Source organism: Diceros bicornis, chromosome 5 (genome assembly GCF_020826845.1).
Source record: "Diceros bicornis minor isolate mBicDic1 chromosome 5, mDicBic1.mat.cur, whole genome shotgun sequence".
Classification (NCBI taxonomy): domain Eukaryota; kingdom Metazoa; phylum Chordata; class Mammalia; order Perissodactyla; family Rhinocerotidae; genus Diceros; species Diceros bicornis.
The window spans coordinates 62,492,463-62,510,533 of record NC_080744.1 but is presented as its reverse complement, the minus strand read 5'-3'; the positions used below and the strand labels follow the sequence as shown (position 1 = coordinate 62,510,533).

Below are 18,071 nucleotides of genomic sequence, written 5' to 3'. Positions count from 1 at the left end.
TTTATTTGAACAAAATGTTCCAGTGTTAAAAACTAAAGTTTGAAAACTTTTGTACTATATCTATAACCTCCTAAGATTGGTAAGATTGAGGCCCAACTCCCTTGAGATAAAGGAGTAAGCCCGGGGTGGAGGAGGGGGCGCTGGTGCCCTAGATGGGGAGCCCACGTGCACACCCTGTACCAGGCAGCCTTCCAGACTTATGTAACACCTCGCTGAATCCTCAGAACAGCCTTGGGGTTGAGACTAGAGTTTCTCCCATTTTGCAGCTGAGGAGACTGAGTTAGATGACTTGCCCAAAGCACATGGCTAGTCAATGGTGGAGGTGGAATCTGAATCCACGCAGACCAATGCCAGAGCCTTTGTGCCTCATCACTGGGCATCCTGCTTCCAAGCCTGTCACAGAAAGTTCCTAAGGTGTTGCTGCTGGCTGGGTGCTTCTCATGGTGGGGCTGAGGTGGGGGGAATGGGCTCCTGAAGGGTTTGCTGCCCCAACTAATTATCTGACACATATGGCACTAACTAGCTGTGCAAACTTGACCAAGTGCCTTGCCCTCTCTGGGCCTCAGTGTCTCCAACTATAAAATGCAAGGTTCTAAGCACTGCCACCCCACCTTCCCCCTCCCTTGTTCACCGGGGACCCACTTGGAAACTTACGCATAGGTTGCTTAGCAACTAAAATCAAGGCCTTGTCTGAGTGGAACGGAAAGGGGGTAGGACAGGCTAGCACCACGCCATGCTGATGCCACAGAACCATCTCTTGTTTTAAGAGGCTGAATGCTGTGACCACCTCCCCACCAATCAAGGTGACCTGGCCCTTTAAGAGCCTTGGGATGGGGTTGGGGGCAGGGACATGAGGACGGCCATCCCGAAAGGGAAACTGCCCTAAGGACTAAATCAGGCCTGCAGTTTCTCAGGCCAGGCAAACACACACTCATTGTTCTGGAAGCTGCTATGAGAAGGGCCAGTTAGTAGGGGTCTTGGCCAAGGTCTCAGGGTTCCCTTGGCCCCTAGAGAGATGCTGTTTCAAGCCAGGCCACCTATGTTCCGCTGCCCAGCCCCTTACGCACCCTGTATCACTTTTGTCCCCTAGTGTTCAGAGTCCACGGACACGTGAGGAGGGAGCGTCAGAGGCTATGGCCCCCAACCTGAGAGGGCAGACACGTCTCCTGAGGGCCTGGGGTGGCTGCCTGAGTGAGCAGATCTCCCTGCAGCCTGAAGTCTCACTCTTAGCAACACATTCCTTTGGGTCTCAAGAGTTTGGTCTCCTAAAATCTCACCCTAACCTTAACCAAGTGCACATTCCCTGGAAGTCACTGTCATCACTAACACCTTAGTAGTAGTCTGATTAGGACTCAGAAGTGGCTGAGCGCAAGGATTCCCGGGAAAATGCTCAGAGGGCGTCCAGGCATGCCATGCAGCCTTGGATAAGACACCTCTCTGGGACTAGGATTTCTCATGGGCACAATGAGGAGCTTGGAACAGGTGACGGCTGGAGTCTCCTCTGACTTGGGCATTGTGTCAATGTAAGATTGGAATTGGGGCACCGGGAGGTGGGCTAGGGAGGGGCATGGGCTGTGAGGACTGCGTGGCCTCAGGCGGGCTCAGAGCATAGAATCTCAAAGTCACACCCACGGCCCGGCCTATGCCTCGGATGTGCCAGCTAGATTCCCCAATCCCAGCACCCTCTCCCCCCAGCAACCTGGCGCTTATTACAGTGGTTATAATAACAGAGGCAGCACAGCTCGGGTTTATTGAGCACCTGCTGTATACCAGACCCTATGGTAACCTTTACACACCTGATCTCATGTAACCCTGGCAGATAGGCAGACTCCAGAGAGGCAGGCAGGCTGACGTCAGGCGCCAAAGGGGGCCCAGACCCCTCCCTAAATTCCCCTCCCTCCAGCACTCAGCCTGATACAGCCATATCAGTGTGCCCCCTGGAGACCCCGCACCAACACCCCCATTCCCTTTTGGGCTCTGGGTGCCTTCCCCTCCAGTCAGGGTGGGGCTCACTGCTGGGAATGCTCAGGGATGGTACCGGACAACCGAGACAGTAGCGAGAAGGGAAAGACACGCTGGCTGCAGGCTGGGGAGCCCGTGGGCTATTTCTGGGCCTGGGTGGACTGAGGCAGTGGAGAGGATGGGCGAAAGCCCTTGGCATCCATCCTACAGCTCCTACTTACTGAGCACACACTATGTGCCAGTCTATACGCCTTAAGGGCTTTATACAGCACCTTAATTGTCATCACGGCACTCGAGAAACAAGGACACACCATTATCATTTCACAAACAGAGACAGCGAGGCACAGAGAGGTTCCATGTCCAGGGCTTCACAGATAAGGGATGGAGCTAAGATTTCGAAAGCTGTGGGATGCTCTAGGCCGGAACATCTGGGCAGAGTTAGGGCCCGGGGCCCGAGTCCACAGCGTCCCAGTGAACCAGGCTCTATTATTTCCAGCTTCTCTGGCCCTGCTAGGACTGAGGGGAATGAAGCTCGGGAGACGGCTGCGGAGGCCCCAGCCCGAGGAAGAAGGACAGGTTCTTTGACCTCCCAGGATGCCCACCAGCCAAGCTGCATCCTGGCCCCTGCACCTCAAATCACCAGAGAGCGCCCTATCCCACAACCGTGAAATAAAATAAGGGAGCTACGCTTCCATTCCTGCTGAAGAGCTTGCCTTCACTTTTCTCAAAAATAAGCAGTCATTCTTCCAAAAAAGGGAAAAACACAAAGCAGAGCTGTCAATCTCAGGCTTCAGACAAATGGAATCAAGTTGCGACTTCTCTCTCAGAGCACAATTCTCCCCCCTTTCCCAAAGTCACTGTACATTCAGGCTGTCACAGGCTTTGAGATGCAAATCGCACCAAGCGGAAGGCAGCTTGAAGAACAAAGACGGACTAGGGAAAGATGTGAAAAATGGATTTGGAAAAGGCTCTCTGCATTCCCTGTAGAGAGGGAGACCCCTCTGCAGAGAGGACGGGTGGTGAAGATCTGGGGCTTTTTTACGGAAGAGAGAAGGATTGAGGGGCTCAATGCTGATTGTGGGGAGTGATGGGGGGAGTTGTTACAAAATCTGGAAGAGAAACAAAGTCTTTGGGTGAGCAAAACAGTCTGATTTTGTTACAGTCTTCAGCACTGAGCTGGGCACTTTTTTTCACCCTTCTTTTGATATTAGGCCTCAAACATGCTGTGAGCCATGGAGAGAAATGGTCTGCCAACTTCTGCGTGAGATTCCACAGTAAGAGCAGCTGGGTCAGGAGACACTGTCCTAGGAGCTTTGAGGGAGGAGGCAGTGCCCCCTTCAGTCGGGGCATCTCCTGCAGAGCACCACCTTCTCCCTGCAGCCTGGAGGGGAGGGGCGCCCGGGACCAGCAGAGAACCAGGGGGAGATAGGGCACAGGGCCTCTGGGACCCGGCCTCAGGTCAGCCCAGTGCCCCCTGGCTGAGCCTCACTGTGTGCAGGCCCTGTACACATCAGACATGGTCCCCACTCCCGGGGGTTCAGAGTCCAATCGAAGCAGTTAACTGGACTGCAAACTTCATGCCGACAGGGACTCGGTCTTGTTTATTGCTGCATCCCCGGTCCCGACACTGTGACTGAAACATAGTAGGTGTTACTATGAACATTTGTTGGATGGGTAGAAGGATGGACGGATGGGCAGGTGGATGGATGGGTGGACTAACCACCTAGAAAATAAGGCAGCATGTAGGAAGTGCTCCAATCTTGACAGACACAAAATGCCTCCGGATGGGTATCGGGATGGGGAAAGCCTCATGGCGCTGGCCCTGTTTGAGTTGGGCCTTGAGGGATGAGAAGGACTCATTCTTACATTCTGCACAATACCTACCAGCACACTGGTGAGGACACATCTGAATAAAAAGATGTTAGAAGGGAAAAGAATGTGAGACCTAAATTGAACTCTAAATATCATGTGGTCCAACCCCGTCATTTTGCAGAAGGGAAAGTTAGGGCACAGGAAGGTTAAGTGACTCACATAAGGTCACAAAGCAACTAAGTGGCAAGGCAGGGATTCAAGTGAGGTCTGTCTGCTTCTAGAGCCTGATCTCTTAGCCCCATCCTGTGCTGTTCTCCTGCTCCAGGGCTCTGCTCTCCTCACTGAGATGCCCTGTGGATTTTTGCTAGCATTCCTGCCCCAGCCCACCTCCACCACCCACTCCTGCATGGCTGGGGAGACCTGGAGGAACTGGTTAGGCCTCCCACCCTTGAACTTCTTCTCTCAGAGACTGGAGAAGAAGCAGGAGTGTGCAAGAGGAGGCCACACTGACTGGGTTGGAGAGGAGAACGCAGCACCCAGAGACCAGCGCCAGAGACCAAGGGGGCGATGTTTTGCCACCAGGTCGTTGAGACTGAGCAAGGCATGGGGTTGGGGAGGGGAGGCCACAGGGCTTGTGCAAGGCAGTAGGAATGACCCCCACCTGCAGACCAAGCCCAGCATCCCAATTCCAGAATCGGGTTATTGTCATTACATGCAGCTAAGTCTGAACATAAATTACCAAGGGACTCCAGCTTCTGGAGAGTGCGATGATGTCCCATCATTTGTAACTGCTACCAGAGAGCAGTTAAGATGCAGACGTTCAACAGGTCCCTTTACGTACCATGGAGTTGTTTCCTTGAGCAAGACATGGGCAGGACCCTCTCAGGAAACTCCCACCTACCCAGCTCACCAATGGGGTGCCCACAGGTCTCTACCAGGCCTGACATTACTTGAGTCCCCAGTGCCTGGCACGGTGCTGAGTGCCCAGTCTATACCCCGTGACTAAAGGAACGATGCCATCGTGTCTGGTCTCCTGCTCCAGCATACCTCTCTACCTCTCCTTGCCGGCTAAAATTGTTGCTTCAGTCCTTTGGAAAAGCAGCTTCCCCATAGAGTCTAAGAAATGCCTGCTCTCCTGACTTCCAGAAGAGAGGGACACATGTGGTATCAGCACAACAGAGGAGCTCATCAAGTACTGGTTGAATTCATGTTCAAGGAAATCCTTGGAGATATTCAAATGACAGTAAATAATAGTAACACAAGGACCATTTATAGACATGCCTCCCCCTCACCCTCTGTGAGGGGGCCAGTTGGGAGAGTCCTGGGTTTAAATTCTGCCACTTGGGTGCTGTGCAGTCTTGAAGGAGTTGCTTGACTTCTCTGAGCCTGTTTCTTCATCTGTAAAATGGGGAGAATAACTGTACTTTCTCATGGGACTTGAGGTGAGATTCAAAAAGAGCAGGTATGTTAGACCCTCGAAAGCTCCCTAGGTGGTACTAGCCTGCAGGCAGGGCTGGGAACTGCTAGGTTACAGTGGGAACGCAGACTTCCCATGTCCAGGCCAGGTTTCTTTCTTTTCTGCCAGGTGCCAGTTGGGGTACCAGGTAGCTGGCTAAAGCTTAGGCATGCGAGACTCTGCTTCCAGCCTTGGCCTTCTTATGGCCTGGACGTGGAGGCGGCAGGCGGCCCCGTGGAGCACAGCAGGAAAGGGGCGGCGCACCTGGGGAGGCCTAGTGGTTAATCAGGCCACTGGGCACAGTGCCCGGTCTCTGGAATATTCATAAGGCCCCTCCAGCTGTGCCAGGCAATCAGGGTGCTGATTGCTCCCCCATCTGCAGCTTAACATTCCACTCCAGAAAGGAGAGAGCTGGCGGCTGAATGTTAACTAGGGAAAAACAGGCTGTGGCCTTCTCAACAGCAGCCTGAACAAGAGCGGGGGAGACAAATCCACTCCTTTGAGATCTGCCAGCCACCCAGAACTGAGCCGTTCACCAGAGCCACGGGCAGTGCAGAGAGTCATGCATTCAGAAATAAGTGAGCTGGTTTCAGGTCCAGCTCCTGCCCTGACCAACTGTACGCCCGTCTCTGCAGCCTCAGTCTCCCCAGCTGTAAGATGGGGATGGCTCTACCTTCCACCCAAGAGGATTGATGAACACAGAGTTTGTTGGACTAGGGTGCTGTTCAATGGCAAAGCATAGTCATCGTGGTCGTTTGTAGTTTTTGTGGACATGGCTTCCAACCCCAAGAAACATTTTTAGTCACAAATATTGGAATCTCCAGCAAGCTGGCTTTGAGAGAAACTCAACAAAGGGAGAGACACGCCTGAAGAGTCGGAGCCTCTCTCAGAAGGCTCAGCGGCCTCAGAGCAGGGATGTGGGGTTCCCAGGCTAGTGCCCTTCTCAGCCTGCTCCAACCTCTTAGAGAAGCAAGAAAGGAATGGGAAGGACAACTGACAGAAGACAGGAAAAATTCAGAGAAGAACTACAAAAGCAGACAATGTTCTGTGGCTTTCTGGTTGCTCAGGAAAAGTCAGGGGCCATTCAGCATAGGGACAAAAGCATGCCACCACGAGTTCATAGCTCATAATTAATGCTTCTGGCAATGATGAGGATTTGCCAAGAAATGGCCCAAGTCTCTTCTGTGTTTGTATTGAATAATACAAGAAACTGTTTCGAGAGAGATTTCTATCAAACTGAGGGGAAAAACCCAGAGCTAAAATAATAGAAGCTTCTCCTTCCTAGAAAATTGACCCATGTGGAGCAGCTCCTCTCTACTGCTGCCGGATAATGAAGGGTTCTGACTTCAGCATTATTGTTATTGTTTGTTAGCCCTGCCTGCTCCTCCCCCCAGACCAGCCCGGCCCAGGCCTGCAGGCTCAGCCCTGACCACTGTGGGCAGGAGACTGCCAGCCTTGACCCCGGCTACAGGGCCAGGCAGGAGTTTGCCCTGACTCCTAAGCAGCCCCTCTTTGGGGGTGGGACCCTGCTCCACAAAGCATCAGACACGGGGCCCTGCTCAAACTAAGTGAACTGCTCAGATCAAGGAGCTGCCTCCTCTACCGTCCCCACCGCCACCCCTCGCCCTCACTGTGGGTACTTAGTCAACAAACCGCTTTTATTGTTTTTCCTCTAAAGTACAAAATGTTAAGTCTTCATCTAAAAAAAAATCTAGAAAATAAAGCTAAGGAAAAAGAAGAAAATGAGAGGGCTCATGATTCTAATACTCAGAGATAACCATTTTTAACATTAGGTGCATATTCTCCCAGTCTTTTCCAGATAGGTAGATGGATAGATGGATATTTTTTAATGGGATTAATCATATTTTATCTTTTTTTTCACTTAACAGTACGTCATAAAATCTTCTCTCTTTAAATATTCCCCTGCATCGGTGGTTCTCTTAAGTGGGGTCTGGGGACCCGTGGGGATCCCCAAGGCTTTTTCAGGGAGTCTATTGGGTTAAAACTACTTTCATAACAATACTAAGACATTATTTTCCTTTTCACTCTCATTCTCTCAGGAGTGTACAGTGGAGTTTTCCAGAGGCTGCATGACTCTGTGATATGGCAACAGACTGAACGCAGAACCAGACACGCAAATTCAGCCGTCTTCTGTTAAGCCACACTAATTTAAAGAGATTTGCAAAAGTGTAAAACAATGCCATTCTAATTTTTTCTGTTTTGGAAAGTACAGTTATTTTTCATAAAAATATGTTTTTCAGGAGAACATGAAATAGGTTTATTATTGTTAAGTTAATTAACAAATACATATTTTTGAATTCCTTCATTTTTATTTTGAATATGCTAAATATCGATAGAGATAGCCCACATAAGCAAAAACTCTTCGGGGTCCTCAGTAATTTTTAAGAATGTGAAGTGATTCTGAGGCTGAACAGCCAAGAGTGAATGCTTGGGTGTTTCTGATTTGTTAACCCATTTCCTCACTGATGGACTTGCACGTTGCTTCCAATTTTCACTATTATAAAAGTGTTGCACAAATCCAGTACTTAGGTAAAGTGAAAACTTCTTAAAATTAGAGAAAACCACAGAAACCAACTGGTAGGGTGAGCCATCACTATCAGCCCATTACTAATCAAATTAAACAAAATGTATCATAGAATGTGAACAAATAAAGTTGAAAGGTACGTGTACACTGAATATGCATGTATGTATGTGTATAGATACATTGTATATTTCTAGAGAGAGAGACTTACACTCGTAAAGAGGACTTTTTTTCCTGCTGTGTTTTTCATGAAGTGTTTACAAAATCTGATCATATTCTAGACCAGTGCTACTGATGGTATAAAACTCTTTGGTACCATTACAGAAATTGAGACGAAAGGTTTAGAAACTTTTAAGCAATTTGAGAGAAAAATTTTATTTCTGTAGAAAATAATAAAAAATTGATGTTTGTAAAGAAATTGAGTACTAAAAAATGCTGCAAACATTTTTTTTTTATATACTTGAGAATAACTCTATAAGATAGATTCCTAGAAGTGGAATTGCTGGGCCAGTGGACGTGCATCTTTAAATGTTAATAGATATTGCCAAGTTGCTTCCATTTACTAAGAGATGTAAATACACCAAATACACCAAGAGTGTATTTGAGTGCCTGCTCTCACACCTCTGGCAATACCAAAGATAATTATTGTTTTAAATCTTTTCCTGTTTAGAAGGTTAAAACAAACATTTTGTCTTCTGTGAATTGCTTATCTATATCCTTTGCCCACTTTCTATCGAGTTCTTTTTCTTATTGATTTTTCTGGAACCTTTATATATTCTGGACAGGAATCTCTTGTCTGTTATATACTGCAAATATTGTACTCAATTATGTGGCTTGCCTTTAATTTTGCTTACATGTCTTGTTGTAGTACAGAAACTTTACCTTTTAAAAAATTTAATCTAATCTATTAATTGTTTCCTTTATGGTCTGGAGGATTCTTGATTGCTTAGGAAGCCTTTCCTCATTGTATGATTTTTAAAATGCTCTCCATTTTCCTCTAAGACATTTGTAGTTTTCCTTTTTCTTTTTCTTCTTTTTTTTTAATGTTTAGACCTTTGATCCAGCTGGAATTAATTCTTGTTACGGGGTGAGGCATTGACGGGTGACCCTTGTAAGCTGTAAGTGGCGTATGGCAGGATGCCAGCTACGGGCCTGAGCCCCAGTGAGCAGCAACCCACACATGCTGGGGACCTGCAGGCCTGGTGAGGCCAGAGCTGAGCTGGTTCCCGAGGTAGACAGATATCTGAGCCCATCTAGTTTGGGAAGGGAGGCAAGCTACATTTCAGAATCCTTCTTAATGTGTTACAGTTGCGGTGGGCACCTGCAAAGTTGACAAGCAGAGCTGCCGACTTTCCCAAGAAAGTACCAAAGCATCTTTAACGTACTATGCAGTTCACCAGGAGCTTTCATGTCCCTTATCCCACTCGATGCCAATATCACAGATGCAGGGACAGGAGAATTTAGGATCCTCGTTTTACCGTTACAGGAAAAGAAGGTGCAGAGAGGTTAAGTGACATGCCTGAGGTCACATAGCCAGCAAGCGGCAGAGCCCAACTAGAACCCAGACCTCCTGCCACCAAATCCACAGCTCAACATCTCTGTGCATCAGGCTCTGTCCTCAGTGTCTCTGCAGCTGCCCGCTTCGGTGGAAGGGAGGATCTGGCCTAAGCCTTTCCCAAATCTGTGCTCCCCCACTGTGGGTAGAAGAGACTGGAAAAATCCATCCTCCACCAGCTGACAGGGGATTTCGAGAACCAAGGCTTCCTTCCGCGTGCACCTCCTCCTTCCCTGAGCCGCTTGGCGCTTGGCGGAGGGTGGGAGTGGAGATGAGTCAGGCGGGGAAGGGACAGCTCAGCCATAAACAAGCGGGACTGACAGCGAGCACTTTCCCTGAGGCGCGTGACCTCCCACGGGCCTCTGGGGACCCCGCTTGCACGGCAGAGCTTCAAAATTTCATGATCTAGGCTTTGCAGATTTAATTTGCTATATTCGCGAAGGCAGCCACAGAAGGGGGGAAACCTTTAGACAGGAGGTGGGGGATGAGGGAGAAGGTAAATTATTTCCAGTCTCTCCGTGGAGAGCTTGCAATGTTTTTTTAATGTGTGCCATTTTTGCAGATGCCTAATATGCCTATGGCGGGGTCGTCATCCCTTCCAGCTCCAAACCAAAAGGACGTCTAGGACGCAGAATTGTAGGGCTGAACCTGGTTTGGAGATCAGTCGTTCCAATCCCTCGGGTTGGAACCACATGTACCCCGAGGGAAGTGACGTGTCCAAGTGCACCAGGGAGGGCTAGGGCGGTGCAAGGCGCCTACCTGCTCCAGGGGGATGACGAGAAAGGAGCCTCCTCCCGCACTCTCGGTGACGATGGCCAGGAAGCGGGCGTTGACAGCGCAGAAGTGGTTATCGTGCACATTCTTGGTGATGGGGATCCCGTCGAAGCAGTGCTCCCGGTTGGCCACTTTCCCGTAGACGTTCCGGAACTTGGAGCTGCGGTACTGCGGACGCCAGGACATCTGTGAGGGGCCAGGAGAGACAACGGTCAGCCTGGCCACTGCTTCCTGAAGGGCCTGGGCTGGAGGCTGGGGAGGGGGAAGCTGCTCCCAGGCACGCAGGAGGAGAGGGAGCCCTGGTGCCCCACCTCAGGACACGGGGAGAGGAGAAGGAGCCTCCAAGAATTGTGTGCCCGGCCCTGGGAATTACTCTTTCCATAAAGTCCTACAGGAGCAAAGACGGGCATGAGGGCATTCACACATCTCCTGCTTTGGGTACACACTCCCATCCCACCTACATCCCAGAAAGGATGTAGGGTCCTTTCACTTCTAAGGGAAGTACCATGTGATAGAGCAGACCCTCCACCCAACAAGTGTATGGGCTGCCTCCTGAGTGCCAGAAAGTGCCCAACTCAGTAGGGAGGTGCAGAGGGAGGAGGCTGGGTATTCACATACACAGAGAACACTGCTGATGACCATGGGTGAGGGAGGAAGATGTCCCCCTCTATGTGTAAAGAGGCAAAAGGCCACCCATTACCATACCCTCCTCTGGTTCTCTCTAGGACTTCTAATCCACAAGTGCACCCTCAGAAATCTCTTAGTCCTGTACATCATCATCATCACCACCAGGCACAGAGAGGTTAAGTGACTTGTCCAAGGCCACACAGCTAATGAGTAGGGCCATGAACACAGGTCTCCTGACTGGAAATCTGAGACTCTTTCCTATGCCAGACTACCCTTTGTAGCCAGATTTCTTAATGTTTGGCCCACAGATCACCTGTTTCAAAATCATCTGGAGTGGAAGAGGTTTCTGAGCCTCCTGCATCATTTGTTAGAAATGCTGATTCCTGAGTCCCAGTCCAGACCTACCGAATCCGATATTTTGGGGATGGGGCCAAAAAATTAGCATTTAATCCAGCTTCTCCCCGCCCCCCATGAGACAGAAGCACACTGAAGTTTGAGAGGCCCTGTTCTAGAGAAAGGAATGAGTGGTACCCCTCCCCAGCCCTCCCTACCCACCATCGAACACACAGACTTGAACCAACCAATCAACCAGCTCCTACTGCACGCCTGTGCCACACTGTGCACAGCGGAGAACACAGGTATGCACGAGGGGGTGGGTGGAGGACAGGATGGGCAGCCCACCGTGCAGACCAGCTTTGCTGTAGGATAGCGCCTCCTATGGGGAAGCCCTACAAAGGGGCCCCACAGCAGATGGAGCCCGAGAAGGTGCTCTCCTGGCACATACACGCATCCAAGTGCGACGAGCCACACGCATGTCCCCAGCCAAGGGCCTGGCATACAGCAGGAGCTCAATAAGCGCTTTGTAAAACGAACATGCTTCTGACCCGACTTTGCCATTGTCCATCCCTTCTCCTTCCTGTCAAATCTCCTGATGTGCCTGGAGTCTCCCACTCCGTCTCAGGGCAGAAAGGGACAAGCTCATTTCTTCCCATGAACTTTCCAAGGGGAGGAAAACAAAAGGAACCACCACCACAGAACCAGGAAACCAACTAGGGAATTTGACTGAAAACAAAACTTGGCATGTGACTTAAATAAAGCTGGGAGCTCAGCCACAAAGGCCTCTTGATTAGGAAGAAGTTCAGCTCCAACAAGGAGAATCCCAGGGAAGGCTCCTCACCTTCAGGCAAATCCTCTTCCCCCAGCTCTCTGGGCCCCCCGCCCCAGCCCTTCTCCTCTCCCCCAGGTCCTCTCCATCCTCCCCACCCCCCAGCCTCTGCTCACGCTGTACCCCATTCCCGCCTGCCTTCTCCCCTCTCTGCCGAGTTCTGCCCAGGACTGTTCAGGACAGAGTCTGCTGCAGAGGCAAGCGCACCGGCCGGGAGCCTGGTCGGTCACTCCTGGCTGTGTGACCCCAGGCAAGCCCTTTCCGCTCTCCGGGTTTCCGACTGCCCATCAGGATTACGTCAGTGATCCCCAGAGTGCAGTCCTAGGGGGTCACTCATGGTTCCTTTACACGAACAGAGATGAAGCTTTTAATTGTAGTAGTTACGTGTTTATTTTACTTTGTATTAGAAAAAATATAACTTGCAGGCCAAATCCACGATTTCACAGGTATTACTGCTAATAAGGCTAAGTTAAAAAATAACGAATCAATTCAAACAAAAATACAGTATGAAAAATATAGTATGGGTGGTACATGGACCTGGCAAAAATTCAATCTGATACAGGAGTGCTGGTAATCGCTCTGTCTCATCCAGGTAGAACATTCTAGATCCCACAGTTCCCATGGAAGAGAAAGGAGGTGGTAAGCTTGCTCACTCCACCCTCTTGTGCCTTGCCGGTGCATTTCTGGCCTAGAATGCCTTCGCCCCTCTCCTCTGCGCAGCCCAACCTTAGCCTTCAGGGCCCGATTCAACTCTGACTCCACAGCCCACAGCGACCTCCTCAGGACCCCCGGACAGCCAGCACCTCTTCCTCGGCTCCTAGTCTAGACCTTGTCACAGGCTCTCTCGTCCCAAGGGCAGGTCTCAGCTCTGTGATGGCAGGCAGTGACCCCAGGACCTCTGAGCAGGACTGAAGACTGGTCTGTGATCTTCCCGGGCAGCTCGAATGAGTCCCGATGCCATGGGGAGACCTGCTGGGCACCAGGCCCCGTGACAGGCCCAGCCCCTCTTTGAAGGGAGCCCAGCCTAGTGGAAGACAGACAGGTGCAGTTCAGCCTTCATCAGAACCCAAGGCCCAGGGAGCCACTTCCCAGCCCATGTCTGGTGAGCAGGATCTCAATTTCTCTCTCCACCCCCAGCACAGCCCAGGCTGGGCACCTGGGATGGGCTGAACAGGCCCTGCTGATAATGGCCCAGCTCTGTGCTCTTCCCCAGTGCAGACTTCACTTCAAGGTCTCATGGGTGGCTGTGAGGGGAAGAGGAACAAGAACTGGACTAGAAGGCATGCAGACCTAGATGCCCGTGCCGCTTCTGCTGCCACCTAGCTGTGTGACGTGGGCAAGCCACTTAACCTCTCTGTGCCACCTCCATCTGCTCTTATATAAAGGAGGCTAATACTCCCCACTACCTCCAAGCGTGCGGAGCAGTCAATGCCTAGCTGCCATGATGTGCACAGCGCGGCCTGGCCCCCCTCTGGATGCTCACTTAACAGAGCAGAACACGAGGCAGGAGAGGAAGGGCTGGGCTCTGTGATGCCCACCCCCAGTCCATCTGGAACACCCCAGAGCCTGCAGGCTGAGGAGAGGGGTCTGAGCCCAGGCCCTCAGGGCCTCCAGCCTGTGTCCACCATGGCTGGGGGATCGACAAGGGCCTCCTAGGAAACCTCCCAGAGCTCCCCAGACATCCAGGCAAGCTGACCCGGCCGGCTCTCCGCAACCCTCCACACAACACGTAGTTGCCAGCTATCCCTGGGTGTTTTAGCATCTGATCTCACCTCTTCCTCCTCCACCTCTCCTCCACCCTTCTCCTTCCTCCTTTTTCCCTGCTCTGTCTGCCCTTTCTCCCTCTCTCCATCATCTCCCCAGCTCCCCACTCCTCAGGATGCAGATACAGCAAAGAGGCCTTAGTGGCTTAGGCTCCTGGTGGGCACACTGCATTCTTCTTGAACACATCCCGTGCCGCCCCTCACAGCCCCGCTAGCATTTCTGAGCAGATGCTACGTCCTGGAGGACCAGGGCCTGCGCTCAGCAGGAATGTTCTTCCAGTGAGCATGTCTCCTGGGGTCAGGTCCGGCATGCCCTAGAATGATACAGTCCTCCTTCCTGGGGAAAATGGAGAGTGCCTTTCCAAGGGCTTTGTTCTCAGCATCCCTGGCGCTGTCCTCTCCCCGGTGGCTGGTAGACTGGGGCTGGATCTCCATAGAGATTCTCTCTGCTGGGCCTCTGGAAGGACTGGGGGAGGGAGACCAGGGGGCCCTTGACGATCAACGGTTCCTCATCACTGGGCCTGCAGCTTCACCCCACACGAACCCGTAGCAAGCGTGCAGGGCAGAGCGCTGACCTGGGAGTCTGTAGTCCTGGGTTTCCACTCCCCATTCTGACTCCTACTAACCTTGGGGCAGACACTTCGCCTCTCTGAGGTGCTCCATCTCTAAAATGAGATCCATAATTTCTGACTTTATGTGCTTGTTTTAAGAGTCAAAACGAGATTACGTAGGTGCAAGGTCCTATCCAAGATAAAATATCACTGCTGCTCCTGTGTGCCTGGTCTCCCAAGAGGTGCCCTGGAAAGCACCAGACACAAATCCCACTTTCAAACACCTTACAAGCCAGTGGAGGAGACAAAACTGACGCCTGACAAGTTTACAGTAATCCAACAGACGCTTGGTGGCAAGCACACTGTAGAGACACAGTGCTACAGGAATGAGAGGTCAGGGAAGGGCATCAGGGTGGGCTTCATGGAAGACAGGGCCATCCGCCGGCACTGAGAGAGCACCAGGCACTGTGTGTACATGATTAGTCTCATAACCCCCCATGAGATGGGACTATCCTTGTTGTACAGGGTGGGAAACAGACTCAGCCCAAGTTCAGACAGTTGTAAGTGCAGGGCTGACTTGAACCTGATATTTCTGACTCTGCAGTTCATACTGTGTTTTCTCCAACTTTTTATTATGAAATATTTCAACATACAAAAACAGTTGAGAGAGGGTCGGCCCGGTGGCGCAAGCGGTTAAGTGCGCGCGCTCCGCTGCGGCGGCCCGGGGTTCGCTGGTTCGGATCCCGGGCGCGCACCGACGCACTGCTTGGTAAGCCATGCTGTGGCGGCGTCCCATATAAAGTGGAGGAAGATGGGCACCGATGTTAGCCCAGGGCCGTCTTCCTCAGCAAAAAAAAAAGAGGAGGATTGGCGGATGTTAGCTCAGGGCTGATCTCCTCACAAAAAAAAAAAAAAAAAAGTTGAGAGAATGGTACAATAATCACCCCCCATCTAGGTTAATTATCATTAACATTTTGCCATATTTCTTTTTCTGCGTGTGTGTGTGTGTGTGTGTGCGTGTGCATGTACTTATTTCTTTTGTGGAATCATTTGAAAGGAGGCCGCAAACATCATGACTCCTGCCCTCTCCTCACATCAGCATGCATTTCCTACAAAGGAAGACAGTTTCCTACATTAGCACATCTCCATGATCACATCTATGAAAATTAACAATTCCTCAATACCATCCAAAACCCAGACCATATTCAAAATTCTCCAAAATGCCTTTACAGCTATTCCATATTTTGAACCAAGATTGGGAGCCACGTTGCTCCGGAGTGTTTTCGTTTGGTTGTGACATCTCTTTTGGCTCCTTTAAATCCAGAACACTCCCAACACCTTTTTTTTTTTTTTTAAGTCACATTGATCTTTTGAAGACATCAAGTCAGTTCTCATAAAATGTTCCGCGATTTGTCTCATGTTGCTTTCTGGCATCTTCAAAGTCATTCCTGTATTCCCTATAAACTTGAGGAGTCAAGCGTAAAGCCTTGATTCGATTCAGGTTGAAGATGCTCCTGTTAATAATCACTTGGCTCTGGCAGGGGCGAGGACGGAGAGGAGAGGGCAGAAGAACCTGTGAGCATGCACCTGATCTGGTTGGTGGCAGTGAGGGTGCCGGCTGGCCAGGGCTGAGGGTTTGTTCTGGAGAGTGGTAGACAGAAGGCTAGAAGACTCGGGAGGCCAGATCAGGCACAGGCATGCACTGTGGGCCAAAGCAGGGCGTCTGCAAGCCCAGGAGGTCCGACCTTTCCACCCGAGGTTACTAACAGGCTGACTTCATTCTGAGGTCACATGCATGGTCTGCAGGCAGGAAGCAGAAAAGACTCCTCCCTATTCTGCCAGAGGAAGAGGCCGCACCGAGGCTGGGACTGGAAGAGCTGCCCGGAACTCAAAGGGAAATCATGGGGGCAGCCATGAGGTGACCTGAAAATCTGGCCCTTTGCCCTTTGCCCCTTGCCCCCACGCCCAGCCTAGATCCTGATGGATTCCCCACCAGCTAGTTCTAGTGAGGGCAGGACACACACTCTCTCTCTCTGGACCTTTCAAGAGCAATGAGCACAAGATTGACACACATTTGAGCTCCCCAAAAGGAAGGACTTTCTTAATGGTTAGAGCTGGCTGAGATGGAAAAGGAAGCTGACTTGATAGGTAATGAGCTCCCCATCCCTGGAAGGGTTGAAGATTTAGGTGAATGACCTCTGGTCAAGGGCAATGTGAAACAATGGATGGGACTAGACGGCCTTCCAGCCCCGAGATAACAGAGTTCCTCTACTTGATTAAAGGCACCGTGTTGCAACAGAGAGGAGCACTGGGGTCGGAGAGTACCAGCAGGAATCCTGGTTCTGCCACCCAGGCCAGGGACCTTCCTCCTCTGTAAAACAGGGATCCTAATGCCTCCCCCGCTGGGTGGCTGTGATCCTGAATGACAAGGGCTCTCAGGACAACTGCCACGTTCCCCAGGGTGTCCCACAGAGTTGATTAATGCTTGGCCACTCATTTCGAGCTTTAGGTACTGTATGTTTTCTCTCTTGTTACCAGATTGTAAGTTATCTGATCATCCAACTCCTCTGGCCCCCGCACAGCCCCACCCCAGCCCAGGCCTGGTACTGGCCCAGGCTCCCATCTAGCGGGAACCTCAGAGTGATGCTGGTTGAGTACTCTCTCAGGATGGCGGGAGAGCAAGAGCTAAGGTCAGGACAGCTGCCTGGTACCCTGGACACCCCAGGTTATCTCCCTCAGAAACCTCACTGCTGGGCTGGGACTTCAGCCTGCTGACGTGTTGAGTCTCATTTTCATTTGGATGCCCCATCCCTGCCCACAGGATGAAGTCTGCCCCCCACCCCCCATTAGTGCTTCTGGGTCCAAGCTCTTCCTCTCCAGTGTTTGTTCTGCTAATCATGCAGCCCCATCTCCTCCAGGCTCCTTGTCACCAGGACGCAAGGCCTCCGAACTCAGTACAGCTCTCAGGCTGGGGATGAGCGAGTCCTTTGTGGCTGACAGCACAGAATCAGCAAGGGGACCAGTGGCTGCAGAACTGTCCCCAAAAGCCCACCCACAGCCACAGCTGTGACCTCTCCAGACACCCCCTCAGCTGACCAGTGGGCAGAGCTGGGCAGATGCTACAATCCCACTGAAAATATATCCTACATATAGGACTAATCTGAGGCTCAGAGGGGTTAAGAGACTAGCCCAAAGTCACAAGCTATGAGATTGGCAGAGCCAAGACTTCAGCCAAGAACTTTTGACTCCTGCTCTACTGTGCATTCCAATCTAATACACATCTCCTCCTCTTCCGGCCTTTCCACCCAAACTCTTAGCCCTGCACTCTTGCTCCGTATACTGCAAGGCACTACACAGAAGTCTAAAGACAGAAGGCAGGGTTTTGAGCGTCCGAAAGAATCCAGAGGTTTCTATCTTGGCTCTGCCCTTTGTTAGCTGTGTGACTTTAGACTAGTTACTCAACCTCTCTGAGCATCAGTTTCCTTAACTGTAAAAGGGGAACGATGTCCATCATCCAGCTCACTGGATGCAACAAAATGATGAAATGCAAAGTGCCTGGCAAGGTGTCTGGCACAGGGTGGGTGCTCACCAAACACTTATTTCACTCTCTCCCCTTCTCCTGCAGGGGAGAGGCTCTGACCTCAATTAAGTGTTTACTTGGGGAGGCCAGGGTCTGCCAGGAGGAGGTGGGAGTGCTGGGCTGGGCTGGGCTGGGCAGAGGGTCAGGAGGAAAGAGGGGGAGGGTCTGGCCTCCAGATGTGTGCAGCTGCTGGGCCCGTTCCCTGGCGGCCTCTCCCTGGGCCCAGGGCCATCCTGGTCTCCCTCGGAGAGGGGAGGGCCCGGAAGGAGGAAGTATTCATTTCG

At 51.3% G+C, this 18,071-nt stretch overlaps 1 protein-coding gene across 1 annotated transcript in view; it reads right to left on the bottom strand.

The window, feature by feature from the left end:
• The window catches only part of CORO2B (coronin 2B), a 136,936-nt gene that overhangs the window by 56,620 nt on the left and 62,245 nt on the right, over positions 1-18,071 (bottom strand). Inside the window, exon 2 of the mRNA XM_058541941.1 lies at positions 10,087-10,287. Coding sequence (XP_058397924.1) covers positions 10,087-10,287 — 201 coding nt within the window. The remainder of the gene's footprint in view (positions 1-10,086; positions 10,288-18,071) is intronic.